Source organism: Madurella fahalii (genome assembly GCF_045866475.1).
Source record: "Madurella fahalii IFM 68171 DNA, scaffold_6, whole genome shotgun sequence".
NCBI classification, from domain to species: domain Eukaryota; kingdom Fungi; phylum Ascomycota; class Sordariomycetes; order Sordariales; genus Madurella; species Madurella fahalii.
This window is the reverse complement of record NW_027263976.1, coordinates 1,010,058-1,030,655: the sequence shown is the minus strand read 5'-3', so window position 1 is coordinate 1,030,655 and position 20,598 is coordinate 1,010,058. Positions and strand designations below refer to the sequence as shown.

Sequence of the window (20,598 nt, the reverse complement as noted above, 5' to 3'; positions counted from 1 at the left end):
CGTTAGGCGGGCAATGTCGCCACAGTTAGGCCGCCCGGCACAGCTCACACCACGATGCGTAGGACGTGTGACTTGGCTTGCTAACGGCAGCTCTGCCCCGCGGTACCCCCCTTTCCCACCCCACCACGGCGACCGCGCTGCGCAGGTACGACGTCGAGACTTTGGTGACAGCTGTCCGGCTCTCCGCCGGCGAGCTCTTAGTGTCGTGAGAGCGCACAAAAGCGGTAGTGCTGTGTAAGACCATGCTAGGGCAGGCTCACCGCTCTCTCGGAGCACGGTGAGTCGATCCAGGTGTCGCAGAATCCAATGGTGACTTGGGAAGGAAAGGTAGACGTGTGGTTGTGGGTTCCCAACCACTCGGTGGATCCAGTAGCCCTCGTTCCCGGGCTTTGCTGGGGACGCGAGCCGCTAAGCCCGATCGGGACAAAGCAAAATTGTTCCACCCTTTGCTCGCAGGTCGCTGGGGCTGCCACACACCCCCACCTGCATTGGCAGATTCCCTTCCCCCTCCGCAAACCTCCGCATGCCCATTTTTCCCCTCTCGCATCCCCCCTTCCTTTTCCTCCCGTCATCAGCCATTTCGCAAACCCCTCCCACTTTCCACCTTCAACCACCCACCGACTGGCGGACACCACGCAGCTTCTTGCGCCCGCATAATAGTCTTCGCTCTCTGCGGCAAGACGACTTCGACGTCCCGATTGGCGACAGGCCAATCTAATCCAACACCCCCCCATCGACATCTTTTCCATGATCATATCACCAATGAGCAGCTACACGACCCAGAGTCCGGCAGACACACTTTAAATCCCACGGGAGCGCGCGAGCGAGCGAGGAGTCAGGCGATCTCAACTATCGTTCTGTGAGGGGTCCCAACACCACTTCCGAGTGCCGTTGTCATTGTCGTCGTCATCGCCAATCCACATTGTGGCCCCGTCGAGTCCCGCTCGAGGTTGCACACGCGACAATCATATCCAAGATGCCTGGCGCAAGCGTGGCAGTAATGCCATCTTCGGCAACATCAACACCGGCCTCGCGGAAGGCCTCACTCGCCCCAGAGAGAAAATACAAGTGCCAGTTCTGCAACCGGGCATTCAGCAGGAGCGAGCACAGGAGCAGACATGAGCGATCCCGTATGTGTTTAGCATTGCCACCCTTACCTTCTCACCCCATCGCCCCTCCTCTCCCTCGGCCCCCCCCCCCCCCCCTTCCCCCCGTCGGGACCTCATTTTCCTCCTAACCAGTGGATACAGACACAAAAGAACGGCCCTTCAAGTGTTTGAAGTGTCGCAGCACCTTCGTGCGCCGCGATCTTCTTCTCCGCCATGATCGTACCGTCCATGCGAAAGATGGGGGCGTTCCTCTCCACAGCGACGGCAAGCGCCGCGGCGGTCCCAAGACTGCCAGGCCTGTCAGCGGTCCTTCCAAGTCTGCAATCGCCATCGATACTTCGGCTCTTGAGCAAATCGAAGCCAGTAGCGACGGTATTTTCGACGTGGAAACCGCTGCAATGCTCGTCGCTGACCTTCATCAAAAAGCTACCGCAGCGGCTCGGGCTAATGGCAGCCACTACGACAGCAGCTCGGGCATGGCCTTCTCGCAGAATGGGTCCTCGATGATGGAGCCTTCGGTGACGTACCCCAACGGCGCGATCGGCCTGCCGCAGTGGGAAGACTTCATGCCACAGTCGGAAGCCAAGGCGCATTCGATCAGCTCGGGCGGTTCGGCGTCGTTCGACGCCCAGAACTCGGGCCAGCTGCCTCCTCTCGCCGGGCAGAACGCTAATGGTCTGGCTCCAGGTCTGCAGACCCTGATCAACTCGCTTCCCCCTTCGGCATCAGGCACCCCAAGAGCCCAGTCACCGTACATGCAGCACCGTTCGCGTACGCCGGTCGACGGCTCTCATCCAGCCCCCGGATTCAAGGCGCCTCAGGTCATCAATGACGAGGAAAGGAATATGATCTTGGACAATATCCGCAGCAGTGATAGCGAACATGCCATCCCAGAGGGCTTCAGGGTCCCGAGCCTATCATCTCTGAACCGGTATCTTGCGACATACTTCGGCCTGTTCCACCATCATCTCCCGTTCCTGCATCCGGCGTCGTTTGAACCGACCCGGGTGTCGCCCGCGCTCCTGCTTGCCGTCCTCTCCATTGGCGCCTTGTATGCATTCGATCAAGAGCCCGCGTACACACTCCACATTGGGTCAAAGGTGCTTGTCAACCAGTTCTTGCAGAATAAGGAGAACTTTAGCTCCCGGAAGTGCCCGCTCTGGACGATGCAAAGCTCGCTGCTCAACATGATCTTCGCCAGCTGGAGCGGCGATCCCAAGGGCCTCGAATGGGCTTGTTCGATCAAGAGTCTGCTTGCCAACATGGTTGCTGGGAACCGCTACGAGTTGAAGCTTCGGCAGGAGGCCCGTGAAGGTCGCCCGCCGACCCGTGCCGAGTGGGTCGAAGATGAGGGCTGCCGGCGTACATACTACGCCGTGTACATCTTCTTCGGTCTCCTGACACTCACGTACAATCACACTCCTGCCATCAGCTTCAACGAGTTTGAGGATCTTCAATTGCCGTCAACCGAGGCTCTATGGAACCTGAGGGTAGCTGATGACGCGTGGCAAGATCACCTCAAGGTCTCTCCGAGCGTCACCTTCATGGAAGCTCACGACAACCTCTTCCAGGGAGAGACGCTCAAGTACAGCGCCTTTGCGACGCGTGTTATGATCAACGCGCTCTTCCTCGAGGTCTGGTACCACAAGCGCAGCCCCGAGGCGCTGCAAGATGTGGTCACCGAGTACAAGCTCAGGCTAGCTCTCGAGACGTGGGAGAAGTCCCTGGATCTTTGCGAGCCCGAAGTCTTCTCGGTGCCACTCAGCGCGCCCCACAAGGGGCATCCGCTGATCTTCAACGCCAAGGCCATGTTCCGCAACGCGCGTGCTCGGTTGGAGGTGGATCTGAAGACGGTCCAGGAGGCGCTTCGCTATCACGACTCGTACGAGGTGGCGGCGGCCATGTCAAATGCGCGGGACCGTGTGAAGCGCTCGAGCGAGATGCTCAAGGTCATTCAGGAGTGCTACAACTGCATTGAGACTGCGGTTCTCCAGGGCGTCCGCTGGGTGGCGCGCACCTCGCCGACAAACTGGAGCATTGAGCACCCGCTGTGCGGTATGGATCTCATGATCATCCTCAGCTTGTGGCTCTACCGTCTGGAACATGACGAGGAGCCGGCGACCGAGGACGAATTGGTCATGTACAACCGTGTCCGCCAGCTGTTTGACAAGGATCTCGATGAAGCGTATGTCACGCACCTGAGCTCTGTCGTGGCCCGTCTGTGGGGCTCGATGTTGGATGAAGTGGTCGTTTGGGGGTAAGTTTTTTTTTTTTCTTCTTTTTTCCCCGTCATGTGCTTCAGCAACGAGGGGGGATGTGCTAACGAAACAAATAGAATCACTCGTCTGATGGGTGAATCATTCAGACTCCACTCACAGGCCCTGGTGGGCTACGTGGACGATATTGCTGCTTCCTCGAGCGTCTCGACACCCTCCATGACCTCTCAGGGAGCGGACGAGGACAGCGTGTATTAGTTGATGACGTGGACGATCTCTTTTGTTTGTTTTTGTCGAGGATGGGGCGGTGTTTCCTAGGGCATATACCTCTCTGCGTCAATTTCTTTCTATTTCCTTTTCAATGTTTCTCGCTTATCGTTTCCTTGTTTCCTTTGAGAGAGTCCCTTCGTTGGTCAGGTTTCAGGCGCCGGGGGGGAGGTGTTGGGGGATCCGTTGGAGCGGTCTTTTTCTTTTTCATTCTTCTGGTTGCTTGCTTGCATTTCGCTTCTGCATATTTTATCGTCATGGTCTCGGCAAATGGGGGCAGGTTTGGTACGGTTTCGCATTGTGGTCCAGTGGGAGGACCACCGCTCCCGCAAACCTAATATCTGCACACTCTGTTGGCTGGTCCATGTGGAGGAATTCGTCTTTTCTCCGTGTTTCATTAACACCGCTTACCGATATTTAATTTTGGCTTCGCAAAGCCTTTCTTTTCTCAGTCTGCTTCGTCTTCTCGGATGGATACCTTGTTCGATATACTGTTTGTCAGTTTTCTCGTCTTCCTGGCATCTCTTTACTTGATTTTATTTTTTGCGCGTTTGGCTTTTTTATTCTGTCCCATCTGTGTTCTACTTCCTGTACTAGATACGGGCGGGATCTAGGGAAGGGAGGGGAAATACTCGAGACGGAGGATGATGGGACGGGGTGGATGGGACTGATGTTGCTGGTCGTTTCTCATTTGCTTTTGTTTGGGGCTTTATTTCGACAAGCTAGCCGGACAGAGCGCGTTTCAACACACAAGATTGGTAATTTGCTTTTTCTCTTAAGTCGAGTCGATCTGTCCCGGGCTGTTATGTTTTGGTCGGTTATGGTCTTAATGGGGGAGGACTTCGGTAGATATCGGTTTCCTCATATAGTCAGTTATCGTCTTTCAAGTAACTCTATGAATAAGCACACTCCACTATTCCCCAGCCAGGTTGAGAATTGTTGTTCTGTTGTTGTACTGCCTAGGTTAAGGACTAGGTATGCGTATCCCCTTATTCGGGAGTGAGATGCTACTTGCTACACCACACGGGCCGTAGCAGTAGCCCGGAGGACTAGCACCGCACTATTAAAGTTACGAGTAGCAAGTCTTGTTGATGTGTACTGTACCAGTCGCCCCTTGTCTGTGCAACAAGCTGGATCCTCGCTAATGGCGGGTGTCTGCAGTCCGTTCCATACGCTTTCGTATCTACTCTCGGGTACTTGCTTGCCTGGTTGTCTGCCTCGCGGACGCCCAGTGAAGGGGGAGGGGCTTGTATGGTTCGGGTTGAGGGAGGGCAGGTCGGCCATCTGGTCCCTCGCCCTTTTCTGTTATACCTACTTAACCATTACGTGTTGCCGTGCTGCTTCCATTCTGGGGGGCTTTCATTGGGCTTATGTGTTTTGTCCCAGCTCTCAGTCTCTGATTGCTTGCTGTTTGTCGTACCCGTACCGGTGTTTGTGTCCCGAAACCGTCCTCCCTTCTAAGCAACGTTAGCTTTTCGCCGTTCGCCTCTCTGTCTCTCTCGCGGAGTTGCCGCCAAGTTACCCGCGGAAAAGGAGGTAGCCGTTGCTTGCGTCAGGCCTCCCCCAGTTACCGGAGAGAGCAGCCCATATCTCTACTGGGAAAGTTGGCTGGCGGACGGGCAGGCCATGGGCTATGGACTGGTGGTCGTCGCCATGGTGTTGTGGGGGACGGAACTCGCACGGCGCCTTCTTCTTCAAGCCTTCCGATCCTCCCCCCATCCGCGCTGCAACAGCGTGTCTCGACACCGCTCCTACCTCCGAATCATACTGTTCAAGCTATTTTGCTGGGCACATCTCATCCGATTTGCATTGGCAGACTGCGAGTGTGGGTACTCGACGACCTTCGACATTGCCGGCGACGGCGGCGGTACCGCCGTCTTCACGGACCTGATTGAATCCGACTTCACAAAACTGGCAGACGTCGCGCAGGACACGGAGTGGGTGCGGCAGGCGTTCAACCTCACGCGCGAGCGGGCGAGGGGGGATTATGGCGAGATGTTTGACGTGGAGAATGTCGTTGCGCATTCTATTTATGACCAGGGGGGCGAGGAAAAGGACCTCCCAGGACTGAAACTGATCGTCAAGAAGGACCTCGTCGGCGGTATGGTGCCGGTCGCGGAGATTGATACGCAGCGGTTGGATCTGTTCTGGGGGACGTTTCGAGCATCGATGAAGATGACGGATGTTCTGGGGACCTGCGCGGCGTTTTTTTGGGTAGGTAATTGTGAAAGGATGGCGCTCGTTGGCTGTCTATCTTTGCTAACACTCGGGTTGCTTTTCACCCATTCAGTACTTCAACGACACCCAAGAGATTGATATGGAATTCCTGTCCAAAGACTTCAACACTGTAAACCGGAGCTACCCGGTCAACCTCGTCCTGCAGTCTCGCGAGGCGGTAATGGCAGGGTACGATGCGGCGCTCACGGGCAACTTTATCAAGGCATATCTACCCTTCGACCCGGCCGATGACTTCCACGAGTACCGGATCGACTACATCCCGGGACGCGTGTTCTTCTACGCCGACGGTATGAAGCTTGCCGAGATGGACGGCCCTGCCGTTCCCTCGTCGGCCGGCCATCTTATACTACAGCATTGGAGCAACGGAAACGAGTTCTGGTCTGGCGGCCCACCGGCCCAAGACGCGACGTTGACGGTCAGATACGTCAAGGCGTACTTCAACTCCTCGTTGCCGCAGAGGCAGCGAGACTGGGAGAATCGCTGTCGGGGCCCTACGGTAGCAAATGCAATCTGCGAGATACGGGACGGGAACTGGTTCTTCGAGGACCAGCGGAACATGACGAACAACCAGACGGCATCTGATCAAAACGATAGCTCGAGTCTAGAGATGCCGTTATGGCCGGCTATGGGATTACTTCTGTTGATGGGAGGACGAGCTGTTGCTTTTTGGTGAGGACGTGATGAGTTGACGTCATTCTAGTTTGAGTAGAGGAATATTATGATGCAATTTGAACTGGGCCCGTTGCTTATTGCTTTAGATGCGGGAAAGGTACTTGGCCTCGGTGGTGCGCTGGGGCTTGATAGGTTTAAAATGCGACGAGATACATATCGTCCAAGAAAGCAAGAAACCACTCAATCTACCTGCCAGTGATGGAATACTACTTACTTGCTCACAAGCTTAACTTGCTGCCGGTCTGACAACATTCTTCCCGGTACGGCCCTCACCCACGGCAATGTACATAAACGACTAGCCACCCCCAGCACACCCACATCCAAGCTGGCAAACTTCGATCCTTCCAGACATAGCATCAGCAACCATAAAGCACCCATATGCAGCTAGGCCGACGTTACGGTTATTGGATACTTGTGTGTTCGACGGCGACCAAACCAGAGGTCAAAAGAAGGATGCCACACACGCACACAACTTTCGAAATAAAACAGGGCAGAAAACGATAAGACCTTCCATCCGAGCCACTAGCGACATCCTTTGTTATCCCGATCAACCCCACCCATCGCCCAGATCCACATCATTCATCCTCATCAGCCTTCTTTCTCCCCCTAGTCACCCTGCCCCCGGTTCTGGCCGGGGCAGCAGCAGCCTTCACTTTCGGTGCAGCCTTACCCTTGGTAGCGGTCGCAGCGGGCTTTGCTTTCGGCGCAGGAGCGGGAGGAGCAGGTGGAGCAGCCTTGCCTCGCCGCGTCCTTGTCTTCGTCGTGGGAGGTGGTGTCTCCTCTTCCTCTGCTTGTTGTCCCTCTCCGTCCTCCTTTTCCGTTTCTCCTTCCTTACCCGTTTCCTCCGCCTCCCGATCCGCCATATCAACATCCTCCGTCTCGGGCTCGGCCTCAGATAGGTCGCTATTAGACCCAACAGCACCATTCCTCGCTGGTGTCGATGTCGATGCCGGTGCCGGTTTTGCCTTTGCCTTCCTGCCGCCGCGGCGACGGCTAGCTGGATGCCGCGTCTCCGCCTCCTCTTCTTCTTGCTCTACTTCAGAACCATCGGTAGCCTCAGAACCACCCTTCTCCTCCTTCTCCTCCTCGTCCCCATCGTCATCACTTTTCTCCCCCGACCCGGCATCTGATCTCCCCTCCTCCTCCCCACTTGCCTCTTCCTGAGAGAGGTACTCCCACTCTGCCACGCCATCAAGCATCTCCTCGTCATCTTCCGACGAGTCCCGCTCGATATACGACTGATTCGCGTTCCTCGAGCGGCCGCTCCGCCGGCGATCACGCTCTGCCACCGGCGACCCAGAAGCTCGCTTCGGTTTCTTGGGTAGTTTCGCCGGCGTCTTTTTCGTCTTCGCGGTGGCGATCTTCCTGGGCTTGGGCTCCTTTGCCAATCTGGATTCCTTGGGCTGCGCGGACTGGACTTTAGATCTCTTGTTTGGCGGGTGAACGTCGCCTCGATCATCGGCGATGGATTTCCGCTTCTATGGACGTTGCGTTAGGCCAGTGTGTTGGGGGTTAACGGTAAAGGGGGGGGGGGGGGGGGGGAGAGGCTACCTTCTTGCGATCCATCGCCCGTAATAAATCATCCAGCTTCTCGTCAATCCCGTCCGGCACGAATTGCTTCTCGGCAATCTGCTGCGCCTCCTCGTGCGACTTGAGCGCGTTATACAGGCCGACGGGCAGCCCAACCTTGCCGGGATAGGCGCTAAAAACCCAGTTCTTCTTCTCCTGCCATTTCCGGATCACCGCCTGCGCTAGGTCGCACAACACCTGATGGTTATTACTCTCGGGGGCAAGCGCGTCCACGGTCTGCTTGACGCGCTCGGCGTACTTGTAGATCAGGCCGAGGTTGGACTCGGTCGCGACCAAGCTGACGTAGAAGAGGAGATAGCGGGCGTGGTCGACCAGCTCGTCCAGTTCGGCGCTGTAATCGGGGTGGTGGGCCAGGAGAGATAGGAGCCGGGCCATGACGGCCTCGAGGACCGGTTGCTTCTTCTCTTGGAAACTGCGGCCCCGCGACCGGATCCACGTCTCTGTTCGCTGCTTGAACTCGGTGTTTGGCTCGAACGCCATCAGGAAAGGGATCGTGTAGAATCGCGAGCGCAGCTCGCTGTCGGCGAGGTACTTTTGCAGTTTCCGGACAAATCCGTGGCGTACCTCCTGGACCGCGTCTTGAGTTGTTAGGGCTAGGATGTTGAAGTCAGCTGGAGTGAGGAGATCGTCAAAATGCTTCTTCGTGCAGAGCTTCAGCAGTAACTGGGCTGCAAGCAGCCGTAACCGCGACCGATGGTGTTTTGGTGTCTCCTTCTTGGAAAGTTCCCCCTTGGTCTTGATCAATTTCATGAACAGACTCCAGACCGGCTTCGCCTTCTCTTTCGCTTCGGCAACGTCCTCGGTGCTCCTGAGCCTGTTGGCCAGGGTCTTGAGCGCCAGGCATTTCGCTTGGCATTCCTCGTCCAGCTCGGCGTCGTCGATCCAGTCGGGGTCTGTATCGCTGGCTTCGGTTCGAACTTCGAGGAGGATCTGCTGGACAGCCATGTTCAAGATCTTGTCTTCTGCCTCCTCGGTGACCTTGGGTGCATGATATTCGAGCTGGCTCACGGTGGCGAGCTTGTTGAGGAAGTGCGTTGTCCCATAGGTCCAGTCCTTGAGAGTTCTCTGAAGGAGATCCGTCGCGCTGAGCATGCTCTTGTCATCTTTCTTAGCGAGCAGAATGTTGACAGCATACTTGGAGGCCCTGGCAGGCTGGCCGTAGAGGGCATAGTTAATCATGGTCCGCGTGAACTCTTTGTCCATGGGAACATCCTTGGGGTACTTGCGGGCGTATGTCGAACAAGCTTTTAACGTCTCTACGACAATCGGATCGTTCTCTTGCGTGGCTGTGGGAGCTTGATCGACAAGGTCCTTGCAGAGCTGCCCGATATGCGTCTTGAATAGATCAGCATTCCGCTGTGATATCTCGTTCAAAATCTCATGGGCGGCGGCACCCATGCCGTCCTTGTCCGACCTAGAATATTCAAGGATGGTCGATAGGTGGCTGCGGTTGAACATGAGACAGCCGGACCGGTACAGAAGCGGTAACAACGTGTCGCGGATCGACGGGTCCTTGCTCGTCTGGATACGCTTGATGAGCTCCTTGAGCGCTTTGTGCACCGTCTTAAAATCATGCTCCTGGCCGATGACATATCTGATTAGGTTGTAGTTGCGACGGTCATTGACCTTGGCAAACTTGTAAAGGTCTTGCTTGCTCTTGACCTCGTCCGGGAGAAACTGGGCCATGTACTGGATGGTCCTATGGAGGTTCGCCGTCTTCTTATCAGCATCCTCGTCCATCACGCCTCCGTTGTATAAATCGCACTGCTTGATGAAGGAATTGACGACGTGGGCAAACTGTGGTTGCCTGGCTTGCATGGCAAAGAAGGCCTTCTTGGCGCTGGCGTGGGCGTCGAGAGAGCGGACAAGCAGCAATATCCTTTCTGCCCTGACCGCATCTTGATCAAACGTGGCGGCCGCGGCGGCCTGGGATTGGGAGCCTCCGTTGGAACTAGCGTTCTTGGAACCTTTCTTCGGAGGTGGATACGAGAGAGGCACAAGGCATTCGTAAATGACCCGGTCCAACAGGGCGTTAAGATCCAAGTCATTAGCGTAGAAAGCGTCGTAGATGCGAGCCGGAACGGCCCCGAGGGCTGCGGTCACCGCCTCGTTCCCAGCGAGCAGCTCCCCGGTCGCCACCGCCCAGAGCTTCCCCAGAAGAGACATGGCGGCAACCCTCACAGCTGGTTTCTTATCACGGCAGCGGTCGGCCAACGTGGACAAAACCGAGCCCTCCTTCGAGACGCCTCCGTTGGGGCCGAGCTTCAGGACGACGTCCTGAAAACTAAAACATTCGATGGCCTTGACGGCTGCCAGCCTGACCCTCTCGTCGCTATCAGAAAGCTTCTCTCCGATCCCTTGAACCAGGAGCGTCTCATCTTCACGCCCCAGCCCAATCCCACCGGCTGAGGTGGAAAGAATATACCCCACCGCGGTTGTCCAGGCGGCGCGGATGGCCGCGGCTTTGTCGTTCTTCCTACTGAGAAAGTTATGGAAAGTGGCGTTGTGAGTCTGGGAGAACGAGATGGCGGAGAGCGGCGTGGTCAGGATGTTGGCCGCTTGCGCGTCTGTTCTGTCCTCATCCTCCAGCCTTAGGGGCGGGTAAGCGGCAGGATCTAGAGGTGGTGGTGGAGGCGGCCCTGCTGCGCCGATACCTGATATCATATCACCTAGCGTCTCTGTCGCAAGCTGCCGCAAGTGTACGTTGTCGGCAGACAACTCGGCATCAACCTGGGGCACCACGTTTTGAAGGATCTGCGGAGCTGCCTTCCAGACCTCCCGGATGAGCGTGTGGGCCTTCCTCAGCTCCCTCAAGTCCGACTCGGACGGGCCAGAGGGACCATCCTCGTCGTCTGAGCCATCGTCCCTGTGGTCGTGCCTCCCGGCGAAGCTCGTGGCGTCGACGATAACATCGCTGAAGTACTGGCTGACAAAGCGGGCCATCTTGTCTGGATACAGCTGGCACAAGTGCCTCACCATCTGGTAGGCCTCGGGCTCCTCCTTCGCCAAGAGGGTCGCTTGGTTGTCGTCGAGAGGCACGTGGTCGCGCCTCTCCCTGCCACTCCCCGGCGCAGCTGCCCTGAGGAATTGGGCCATCATCACATCCACAACCTTTGCCGGGAGGCTCGCGGCGTCCTCGACGAGCACGCCCAGAAGCTCTTGCATGCTGTACTCGACATCCTTGGCGACCTGCTCCCCAGAAGCCGACTTTGACCCCGATACGCCGTCAAAAATGGTGGAGAAGAGGTGGAGCAGCAGGTTTTCGCTCCCGTCGACATCGAGAAGTAGGACGACACTCTTAATCTCGGCAAGGGAGCGTAGGACATACTTGTGCTGGTTGTTGTACGGATTCGAGGGGTCAAAGAGGGCCGGTATAATAGATGTGACGGTGAGATTGAAGACGTCCTAGCGACAAGAGAGCCGTGTCAGTTGACCAACGGCGGGGCCTCTACAATTGGGTAGACAGGCGTACCTTGAGCTGCGACGGAGTAAACGGCGCGTCGGGGGCGCATAGCCGAAGGATGTCGACGACACAGCAGGCCGTGTAGGCCCTCACGCCCTTATCTTTGTGGTTTAGGAGCTGGTGCGATGCGACCTCCTTGGCGACCTTTGTCAGTGAGCTCGGGTCGGTTTCTTCCTGGTCCATCTCAGCCAGCTCCTTCGTCAGACGGTCGAGCCTCTTGAGCAGCGTGTCGATCGGGATGGGCTTTCCAGGGCGCCATGTCAGCGGCTCGTTGAACTGCAGCTTCACAGACCCGCCCTCTTGCTCCTGCTCTTCCGCCTCGGTGGCAGCGCTCCGGCGAGGCGCCATGGCGCGCAACAAGTTCTATCGATTCGGCCGAACAGTTCAATCTCGACAACGAGTAGGCGGATAAATCAATCTCGAGTCAACCGTCGGAAGAAGCGGGGGTGGACGTAGGGCAGCGCGTGTGCAACGTCGACTCGCGATTGGTGTTCCGCTGCGCAAGATTGCTGAGATTGCCGACGGCCGTAGAACGGACAAAAAAGAGCAGGGTCGCGGGAACCGCGCGAGTGGTGTATCCGTGTCGCCTATGCCGCGCTGTCGCGGAGCTGGTGGGTAGGATATTGAATATGAGCAGTTAATTATTATAAAGGGAGGGAGTGCTGGTTACGCGCCTCGAATCGCGTAACATTTGGGGAAGCATTGAATCGTGGGGGCCGGGGGGTCGGGAAAATAATTAGGGGAAAAGTCGCATTGACCCGCGCGGCCAGACTCTACGTGCGACAACACCAACATCACCACCGCAGGCGCATTCGCCACATAACACAACTTTGCCTTTCCGGGCATGCTACAATTACGCTGGATCGATGAGTTTATGCCGACATGTCACTCTCCATAACCATCATTCCTCCATCTTCCTGGAGATCCCCATCACAGCCCTAAGTCTATATACACGCTGAGTATTGCCATTGCTACTTGAATTTTACCGCCACGGTGCAGCATCAGTGTCCAGTCTGCCGGTTTTGATGAGGTGTGGCTAGACGGCCCCACGCCTGGCGAGTTCGGGTGCTGTCGAGCATGACGAACCATCCTTCGTTGTTCTGCGAAGACCCGTGTTGGTGCTATGGTAATGGAGAAACCAGAGTTAGCTCATAGTTAAGACTCGATTTGTTATGAATTAACATGGTTGCTTTGTGGCCAGTGATCCACGATGCCCCTGAGCCCTTCTCCTCCGCTCCTACAATGTTCGATGGCCATGTTCCAGATGACGATGCGACCACGGTCAAAGTTATGCTTCAGATACCATATCGTGGTCTAGTTGCTCAGTGTATGGAAAACCTTCATAGGCTGGTACGTTCTCGGATGTGGTTGAGAGAAGTTGCCTAACAAAACTGCGCGCCATTAACCTCTCAAAAAGAGATCGATTGCTACATGTCATCCAAGTTCAAAGACTGTAAACAACGCGTGAAGTTGATCTGAGTGCGTCAAGATTAGGTTTGCTCGCTGAGAAACTTACCCTGTGGCAGACTTGCTCTGGATCCTCCAGGGGAAGGGTATGCTACTCAGTGCCCAAGCAAGAGAAGCCCTTGTGGAGGTCAGGAAATCTTTCAAAGTCTCAAAGCATCATTCTATATTCCTTCACTTTTTCTGCTTAGGAGGCCAACCATCTCAAGAGGTGGATTTCATCCCAAGCCTGCCCTTTCACTCTCGACCAGGTGACCACTTTGCACCTCTTGCCTTCTACACGGCGATTAGGCGCACACTTCACTTCACACAATCACTCCCGCTTTCCGGTGGAAGCATAAATTTACCTCTCGTGCTACCTCTGACCCTTCTGCTTCCTTCCACAAATCGCTCGTTCTCTGCCTTCTCACTTCTCGTCACTCGTTCGCCATCCGCGCACTCGTTGTCACGACAAATTCGATCAATTACCAGGACTGTACATTTAAGAACTAAGGTAAGTGCATATTGTCTCCTTCTTGCTGCGGTAGCCGCATTTCAAGTTATAAATTTGGGGCCAGACGACCGACGGCAGCAGGTCGCTCCAGCGACCTGATCAAAATCACCACGAATTTGCTGCACGCGTTTCTTTACTCCAATGCCTTTATCGAACAGCTTATCATCTATTCGTTGCTTGACGTCGGGCGCGCCTTCTGCACTCTTCCAATTTTATTCTCGTCATTGTCCAACCTCGATCGCTGCGAACCTCGCAAGTAGACATTGCCATCGCTGACCAAAGAACCGGACCGCAGTCAAGCCTTTACCACTCCAACTCGGTCGAGATGGATTTTAGCAAGAAGTCGCAGGCTAAAGGCGCCATGTCTGTCTGGTCGGTTCGCCCGGCCATGAAGATGTTGGCGGCCGTTTCCTGTGTTATGTTCATGCTCATTCTCGGCAGCGCTCCTACGGGTACGGTCTCGTTCTCCGTTTCACAAGCTCTGCTTCGCTCAGCACTAACATTTGCTAGTTGAGGGTGCACTCGCTCACGGAGTCGATATTTCTAGAACTGATCTTGGCCATCTCGCGATTCCTCGTGGTATCCATGCCGATGTCTCGGACACCGCTTCCAGCTATACTACTCCGTCCGGTTCTGTCAAGTCCACCCCATCGGTTCCTACCGTCACCGAGACTGCGGGCGCGGTTACCGGTAGCTTGTCGACTACCGTGACCCATACCAACACCCATACCGCGTAAGTGTTCTAGAGAGCTGGCTAGTTAAACCGGACGAACAATGCTAAACAGCCCTTTAGCTCTCTGGTCACACCATGCGCTCCCCCCCAGACCGTGACAGTCACAGTGACGACCTATGCGAGCTACGACGGTACGGTCGCGACCACGACGGCAGCGGGCGGCAACCCTCCGCAGTCACAGTCCGGGGCCAGCATGAGCGCCAGCATCTCTACCACGGTGACATCAACTTCGATCTACACCCAGACCTCTCATCTCATCGCGTCCCGCACCCGCACCACGTACATAACCATTACGATCGACGCCTCCACAATCCCCACATCCACATCTACCTCCACTTACACTTCCCTCCCCGATAGCGAGACTAGCTTCACTACCATCACGACTACAATCACCGTGGTGTCTTCCCCCGCGTCGGGCAGCTACCCGTCCTTCCGGGGCACCGGCACAGCTGCCTCTGCCTCGTGGTACGCTAGCTACTCGGCTAACGGCACCTTCACCCAGGGCGTGCCGTCGGCGTCGCGGACTATGGCCGTGGGCGCGGCTTCTTCCCGAGGCCATGGCGCTGCGGGCTTCTACTGCGTCGTGATCGCTGTCGCGTGCGCAGTCGCGGGCATGTACTAGATAAGTACGGCCTGCCATATCATTAGCCGTGGCCTAGTAGTGGAGGGGAAGGGGGCAGGCATCATGGTTTATGATAACTTTAGGATGGGATTCTGTTGGAGTTGATGGAGGCGAAACGGCGGGGGGGATTTATCCTCCCACGAGCATCGAGGAGGTGAAGCAGGTAACTCTTAAGGTAGCTCGGATCCGAGTACTACCATAGCTAGGCTTAGCTAGGAAAGAAGCCTGTTCATTTAGGGGTCAATCCCTGGAGAATGTCTGAAGTGCCAACTGGTTTTGTTCGCCTTCTTGATTCCTGAATGCTTAGCCTCCTGTTCCACATTAACAACAGCTATTCGCCTCTTTCGAAGTTGGTTTAATGTCTCTTTTTCCCTGTCGAGCTACCCCAACGCCTAGATTGGTAGACCCCATCGCCGTCGCTAGAAATGTTTACCTACCAAGAAAAACGGAAAAAAAGAAAAAAAAAAAAAGGGGGGGGGGGGGGGGGGGGGGAGGGAGAAGAAGAGAGAGAAGAAAAGGAGAATAGAAGAGGTATAGTACATCGATACATAGCACGGCCCAAAATACCCGGCCCCTAATGCCCCTGCTGCGCTCTCATCTTCCAAGCGTCCTTGATTCCCTTGGCCGCGGCCATCAACTCCCACTCGGTCACCGCATCCTTGATGCTCTCCAACACACTATTCACGGTGCTCACGTGGTTCGCCTCGGTCTTGTCATCCCTGAACCGGAACAGCCGCCACCTCTTCTCCTCGTCCAGGCAACACTCTACGATGCGATCCTGCAACGGATCCCCCCACGACTTGAGCGTCTCCCACTCCTCCTCGCTCAGATACAAGCCCTCCTTGAAAACCTGATACGTCGCCTCGCCCCTCTCGGTCCCGGTAAACACCAGCAGCCTCGCGGGCGGCACCCCGTCGTAGTCCACAAACGGCTCCGTCACGCCCTCGGCCCTCTCCTCCTCGGTCGGCTCCACGAGGGGGAACTCTAGCCGGAGCCGGAAATCCACCGTGTTCTCATGCGGCGCCTTCCACTTGAGGATGTGGGGGTCGGTGCCGAACTGGTAGGGGCTGGTGCGGCAGGTGAAGATCAGGCCGTCGTTCTCGTGCTTCAGGGCGGGCAGCACCTCGCGGAACATCATCTCGATGCCGTACGAGAACTGCATCTCCTTCATCTCCACCTTGAACGCCTGGTACGGCAGCTCCTCGGGGAACGCCGCGAACAGGCTCTTGTACGGCTTCATGACGTGCTCCTTGAAGTAGCCTAGCCGCTTGTCTAGCGGCTTGGCTAGCAGGTCGGCCTTGCCGTCGAGCGCGAGCAGGTCAAAGACCAGGAACTTGGGCTCCTTCTCCCCGTTGGGCAGCGAGTCCATGACCAGCTCCCCGTCGATCAGCGTGCCAGTATGGAAGGCGGTGCGGTCGTGCGTCAGCGGGAAGTGCAGGTTGCGCTGGGCGATCCACCAGTAGTCGTTCTTGCGGTCGATCAGGTAGTGGCACTCGTTGTTGTGCTCGTCGCTGGTGAGGTAGAGAAGGTAGCGGATGCCGTCCGACTTTTCGCAGACGTAGTAGCTGTGCGCAGATTTCCCCAAAGTTAGCCCGACTCGAGATGCGCAAGGGAAAAAAAAAGAAAAAAAAAAGGTAGGAAGGGGTTCAAGTATGGTGGGAGAAGTGGTAGCCTCACTCTTCCCGCCGCAGCTCCTCCAAATGCCTCCGCGCAAAGCTCACGGGCTGGGCGCCGGGGAAGCTGTACGAGTTGCGCCCCAGGAGCCGGGCCACCTCGGCGCGCAGCTCTCGAAGCAGATCGCCTGTGGCTTTTATGCCCGGGCTCGCGATGTCGCGCAGCGGGTGGGCGGCTTGGTCCATGGCGGACGTGGGTGGCTTGTTTAAATGAGCGTAAAAGATGATAGCGGGGAATCGGCGATGCGAGCAGTAGCTGATCACATACCCACAAAGAGCCCGACTTTTGGTCCACCAATTCGTACGTTAGCAAGTGTGTTCGAGGACGGCAGTTTGCTGGCGATGGAACAAGTTCCCGGGAGTTTGGGTTGCCTTATCTTATCTACGCAACTGCAGAAGACGAACGCCAATTGTGGGGTGCGTATCGTGGGACAATACTGTGCACATACTGGGCTCTCTACTGCTGAGTTTCCCCTTTCCACTCTTCCTTTCTTCTTTTTATGTCCGCTTTTGTCTCCCTTCCCCCCCGTTGTAGTTTTTGTCCCGTTACCCTCCTTTTCTCCATTTATTTGTTTTTTTTCCTCCCGCCTTCTTTATCATTTTATTTCTCCTGTTACCGTTACCTTTTGCCCTCTACTCTTCACTAACAATTCTTCCTCTCCCGCTAGGATATTGTCTAGCGTAGAGTCTGCTAAGAACTTGTAAAGTACCAGATGCGCTCCGTTAGTAAGAAGCAATTGGGTTTGTCAATAATCATGAGTCCCTTGTTATCCTTGCATTGCCCGCAGCGGATCGTGGCCCGCAAGGATCAAGATCAAACCTAATTTCATAACCCAAGGGTCCAGTCGTCCATCGACCCCGATGTTGCACATCTTACACATATTACAGACGGAGGCCGATCTCGTTTGACCTTCTGGGTCGCGGGGTGCACGACCCCCAACCCCTCCAGGGGAGTGAATAAATTAAGCTGCATCTAAGACTCGTCAATCTTTTCAACCTCAGCCTTTGCTTCCTCCCATGTTTCCTTGTTCTTCTTTGCCCACTCAATCTGGCTCTTTGCGTACGCTAGCTACGACCCGTTGTTAGTGGGTGATGACTCCCAAAGTTGCCAGATCAGGTGACTTACCATGTAACGCTTCAGGTCTTCTTCCTTCTCCCGCTGAAACCGCTTCAGATCCTTGAGAATGCTTGCGCTCGCATCTTTAACATCCTGTGCTGAGGCGATTTTTGCTTGCTCCAACTGCGCAATGGATTCTCTTGTCTTGCCGATTGTGTCGCGCCGCGTCCGCTCGGGGTCCACGTCGACAACCCCCTGGACGGCATGGCGAAGAGGGCCAAAGATCTTGTTAGTGATCGATGTCCCGCTCGGTGCCTTTTTATGGGTGGGGCCTGCTGGTGTCCGTTCCGGCGTCCCAATATTAGCCGACGGCGCCGATGAAAAGTCGCCGTGGGTGGGGGGAAAGTCCGAGTCGATCGATGCCGTGTCCTCCCCGCTGCCGTCCCTCCGGTGCGTTGGGCCCTCCCTCATGCTGGACGAACGCCTCGGAGGCTGGATCTGCTGGCTGCTGCTGAGATACTGGTCGATCCTCCTGGCCTCCGCCTCGCTCCGTTCTAGTTGGTCTAGCAACGCCTTCTTCTTGTTGAGCTCGTCCGAAGTCATGTCTTGCTGCACCCTTTTCAAGACTCTGTACCGCAGCACACTCCGAATGACGCCGGCAAACTGTGCGTTTTCACGCATCGGCTCGGCGAAGCTCGCTCCCAAGGAAGTTGATAGCTCCTCAGTGGCGATGTACGACGAATCGGCTGCCTGTCCTATCCTCTCAATCGCCGGCGAGAGTGACGGTGCCGGTTCAGAAAGGGCAAAGGCGTTATACCTAGCCCCCAGTTCCGAGAGGTCCGAGGCCAAAGAAGATAAATGGCTTAGCGTCCGCCGGTTGACCTTCTCCATGGGACCCGTGAGTAAACTTTCGAGCTCCTTGATCGATGCCTCGAAAGCGGTAAAGTAAGGATCGAGCTCCTGCTCGCTGAGTGAATTGCTCTCTGGGGGAAAACGCGCAAAGACCTGGGCACCAGCCACGTTGTCTACAGCCGGTGTTGGGTGGGCCCCCATCCTGAGCTTTGCTGAGTTAGGCGGTATGGGGAGGTAGTTGTGGCCCGGGGTAGGGTTGGCAGGATCTAGGGGGGGCGCCCTCATTATTGACTTAGGGATCGAGGCTACTGGGTGAGAGTGCATAACTTCATTCTATCGTCTGTCAGCCAGGGTTACCCTGCGCAGGAAGCTTTAGAACCTACCCAGCTTGAATTCGGATCGAGGAACCTCCACCAAACGCCATCTGTGCGAACTTGTTCCATACGCCGGCAACGGTTTAGGAACACAGCCAGCATGCGCTTCCGCAGGTCGATTATCTGTTGATCTTGCTTCGCGTTTGTGGGGTTGGCTGCATAGTCGGCCATCGTATGCTTCTCTGGGATGGGCGGAATAATGAGAGTCGGATGGAGCCTCGTGAGGGCTTCGCGCAGGGATGCGAACTCGGAATACCGCCGACGCACTATAAGCTCCTAGAGACCAGTCAGTATATATTAACCCGATAGGAACCCATGGCGTAACGCTACTCCTGTCTTGATCGTGTAGACGATGTATCTGCCACTCTCTGAGCTCTTTCCCGCCTCAATGATCAAAATGGGCAGCTCGGGGTCCTCGTAGAGCATCTGTTCGACGCGGCTGTCGTACCCGCCAGGCTTGCGCCGCGGAACAAGCTCACCCTGGTCGCGGGCATTCTCCTCCTCGTCACTTTCGGCATCCGTGGACTCATGCGGAGGGGCTTCGTCGCCAGTGGAAGACGGGGTCTGCGGAACATCGTAGCGGGGGTCTAACACCTCCCAGTCTGGATCAGCATCATGGTCGGGAGATTCCAAGGGAATATCTTCAAATTCCGTAGATGCCATCATCTTGACGGCTAGCGAGAGAGGATACGAGCGAGAGAGGATGCACGAGAATTTCACAGGGAAGACTCACAGTCGCGCGCAATGGGCGAGGAGGGGATCGCAGAAGAGCTAAATGAGTCGCGGCGCTCAAAGCTCCCTCCATAGGGATTGTTGTCCTCGTCGTTCCACATGCTGCGAGAGCTCTAACGGTATCTGCGAAAACACGAAAATTGCAATCTCTGTGCGAGCATAGGCGGGATGGACGCAGATGGGTGCAAGCTCCGGGATGGCCTGCAAACGCAGCTCGTCTTTCGCGGGGGCGGGACCGGGGGACAGGGGACCCTGATAATGCGACGGCTTGACGGCAGACCCGGCGCTCTATTTGTCACGGTGCGCGCACTTCTGCGAATGACCAGGTGGTGTGGTCAATGAGGCTTCTTTTGGCGTCTTTGCATTTGCAACGTCAGATCAAGGAATGGCAGGCTGTTGGAAGTCGGTTCGTAGGCGGATTTGGGTTGTAGTTGATGAGTGGGTCGGAGCTCGCCCTTGCTGCGAGGCACAGCCCGCCAAGAAGATGACGACGGCAGTGATGCACAGACCAGGTCTCAGCTTATCTAAGACCCCACATGGTTCAGCCTTCAACCTGCTCAACCATGCGACTACTTCGCTTCTCAAGCAGAGCAAGTGCACAATTCTTCCAAAATGCGGCGGAACTAAGAAATGCCTCATACGGGAACGGGCAGATTCCTCGCGCAGTTCTGCGGCGTGAATCTATGTGCCCTACTAGATATATCAGAGCCCTGCAGTGCACTCAAGCTGTGATGATGTCATTGCTGCTCGGACTGCTCCCCCAAGGTTGGGTAACCTGGGGCTCATCGCAGTGGAGCCGGCGTGTGGTTCTTGTCGGCTCGAACTGGGGCGTCGAACGTCTCTATCAGTCTCAGGGCTGAAGGGGTTTTGGGGATCCCACGGCAAGTTCCATCCTGTTTGTTGGTCAAACTGAGTCACAAAAGCAGCCCGATGCACAGGAGCACAGGTTTGGAAGAGGGTGACATCAGGAAAAGTTCCATGATCAGTAGCTGGTTCGCATCCTCCTCAGGAATCTCCGCCGCTTCCGGATCAGTCAAACATGA

At 56.0% G+C, this 20,598-nt stretch overlaps 6 protein-coding genes across 6 annotated transcripts; 3 read left to right on the top strand and 3 right to left on the bottom strand.

The window, feature by feature from the left end:
* Positions 1–976: 976 nt before the first annotated feature.
* On the top strand, positions 977–3,583 carry MFIFM68171_10344 (Transcriptional regulator form adherence 5; the record flags this gene model as incomplete). Its single annotated transcript, XM_071065763.1, has 3 exons — positions 977–1,130; positions 1,251–3,366; positions 3,445–3,583. The coding sequence occupies 3 exons, from the start codon at positions 977–979 to the stop codon at positions 3,581–3,583; spliced, it is 2,409 nt and encodes an 802-aa protein (XP_070921864.1).
* Positions 3,584–5,218: 1,635 nt separating this feature from the next.
* On the top strand, positions 5,219–6,503 carry MFIFM68171_10343 (Glycoside hydrolase family 16 protein; the record flags this gene model as incomplete). Its single annotated transcript, XM_071065762.1, has 2 exons — positions 5,219–5,806; positions 5,883–6,503. The coding sequence occupies 2 exons, from the start codon at positions 5,219–5,221 to the stop codon at positions 6,501–6,503; spliced, it is 1,209 nt and encodes a 402-aa protein (XP_070921863.1).
* A 574-nt stretch (positions 6,504–7,077) lies between these two features.
* On the bottom strand, positions 7,078–11,903 carry PDS5 (Sister chromatid cohesion protein pds5; the record flags this gene model as incomplete). The annotated part of the gene is made up of 3 exons (XM_071065761.1): positions 7,078–7,980; positions 8,054–11,497; positions 11,565–11,903. The coding sequence occupies 3 exons, from the start codon at positions 11,901–11,903 to the stop codon at positions 7,078–7,080; spliced, it is 4,686 nt and encodes a 1,561-aa protein (XP_070921862.1).
* A 1,934-nt stretch (positions 11,904–13,837) lies between these two features.
* Positions 13,838–14,867, top strand: MFIFM68171_10341 (uncharacterized protein; the record flags this gene model as incomplete). Its single annotated transcript, XM_071065760.1, has 3 exons — positions 13,838–13,964; positions 14,023–14,245; positions 14,306–14,867. 3 exons carry the CDS (start codon positions 13,838–13,840, stop codon positions 14,865–14,867), a joined length of 912 nt encoding a protein of 303 aa, XP_070921861.1.
* A 574-nt stretch (positions 14,868–15,441) lies between these two features.
* On the bottom strand, positions 15,442–16,726 carry CEG1 (Dcp1p-Dcp2p decapping enzyme complex alpha subunit; the record flags this gene model as incomplete). Its single annotated transcript, XM_071065759.1, has 2 exons — positions 15,442–16,432; positions 16,545–16,726. The coding sequence occupies 2 exons, from the start codon at positions 16,724–16,726 to the stop codon at positions 15,442–15,444; spliced, it is 1,173 nt and encodes a 390-aa protein (XP_070921860.1).
* Positions 16,727–17,513: 787 nt separating this feature from the next.
* Positions 17,514–19,656, bottom strand: ATG20 (Sorting nexin, cytoplasm-to-vacuole targeting; the record flags this gene model as incomplete). The annotated part of the gene is made up of 5 exons (XM_071065758.1): positions 17,514–17,609; positions 17,667–18,782; positions 18,833–19,099; positions 19,154–19,410; positions 19,557–19,656. The coding sequence occupies 5 exons, from the start codon at positions 19,654–19,656 to the stop codon at positions 17,514–17,516; spliced, it is 1,836 nt and encodes a 611-aa protein (XP_070921859.1).
* Positions 19,657–20,598: the final 942 nt, after the last annotated feature.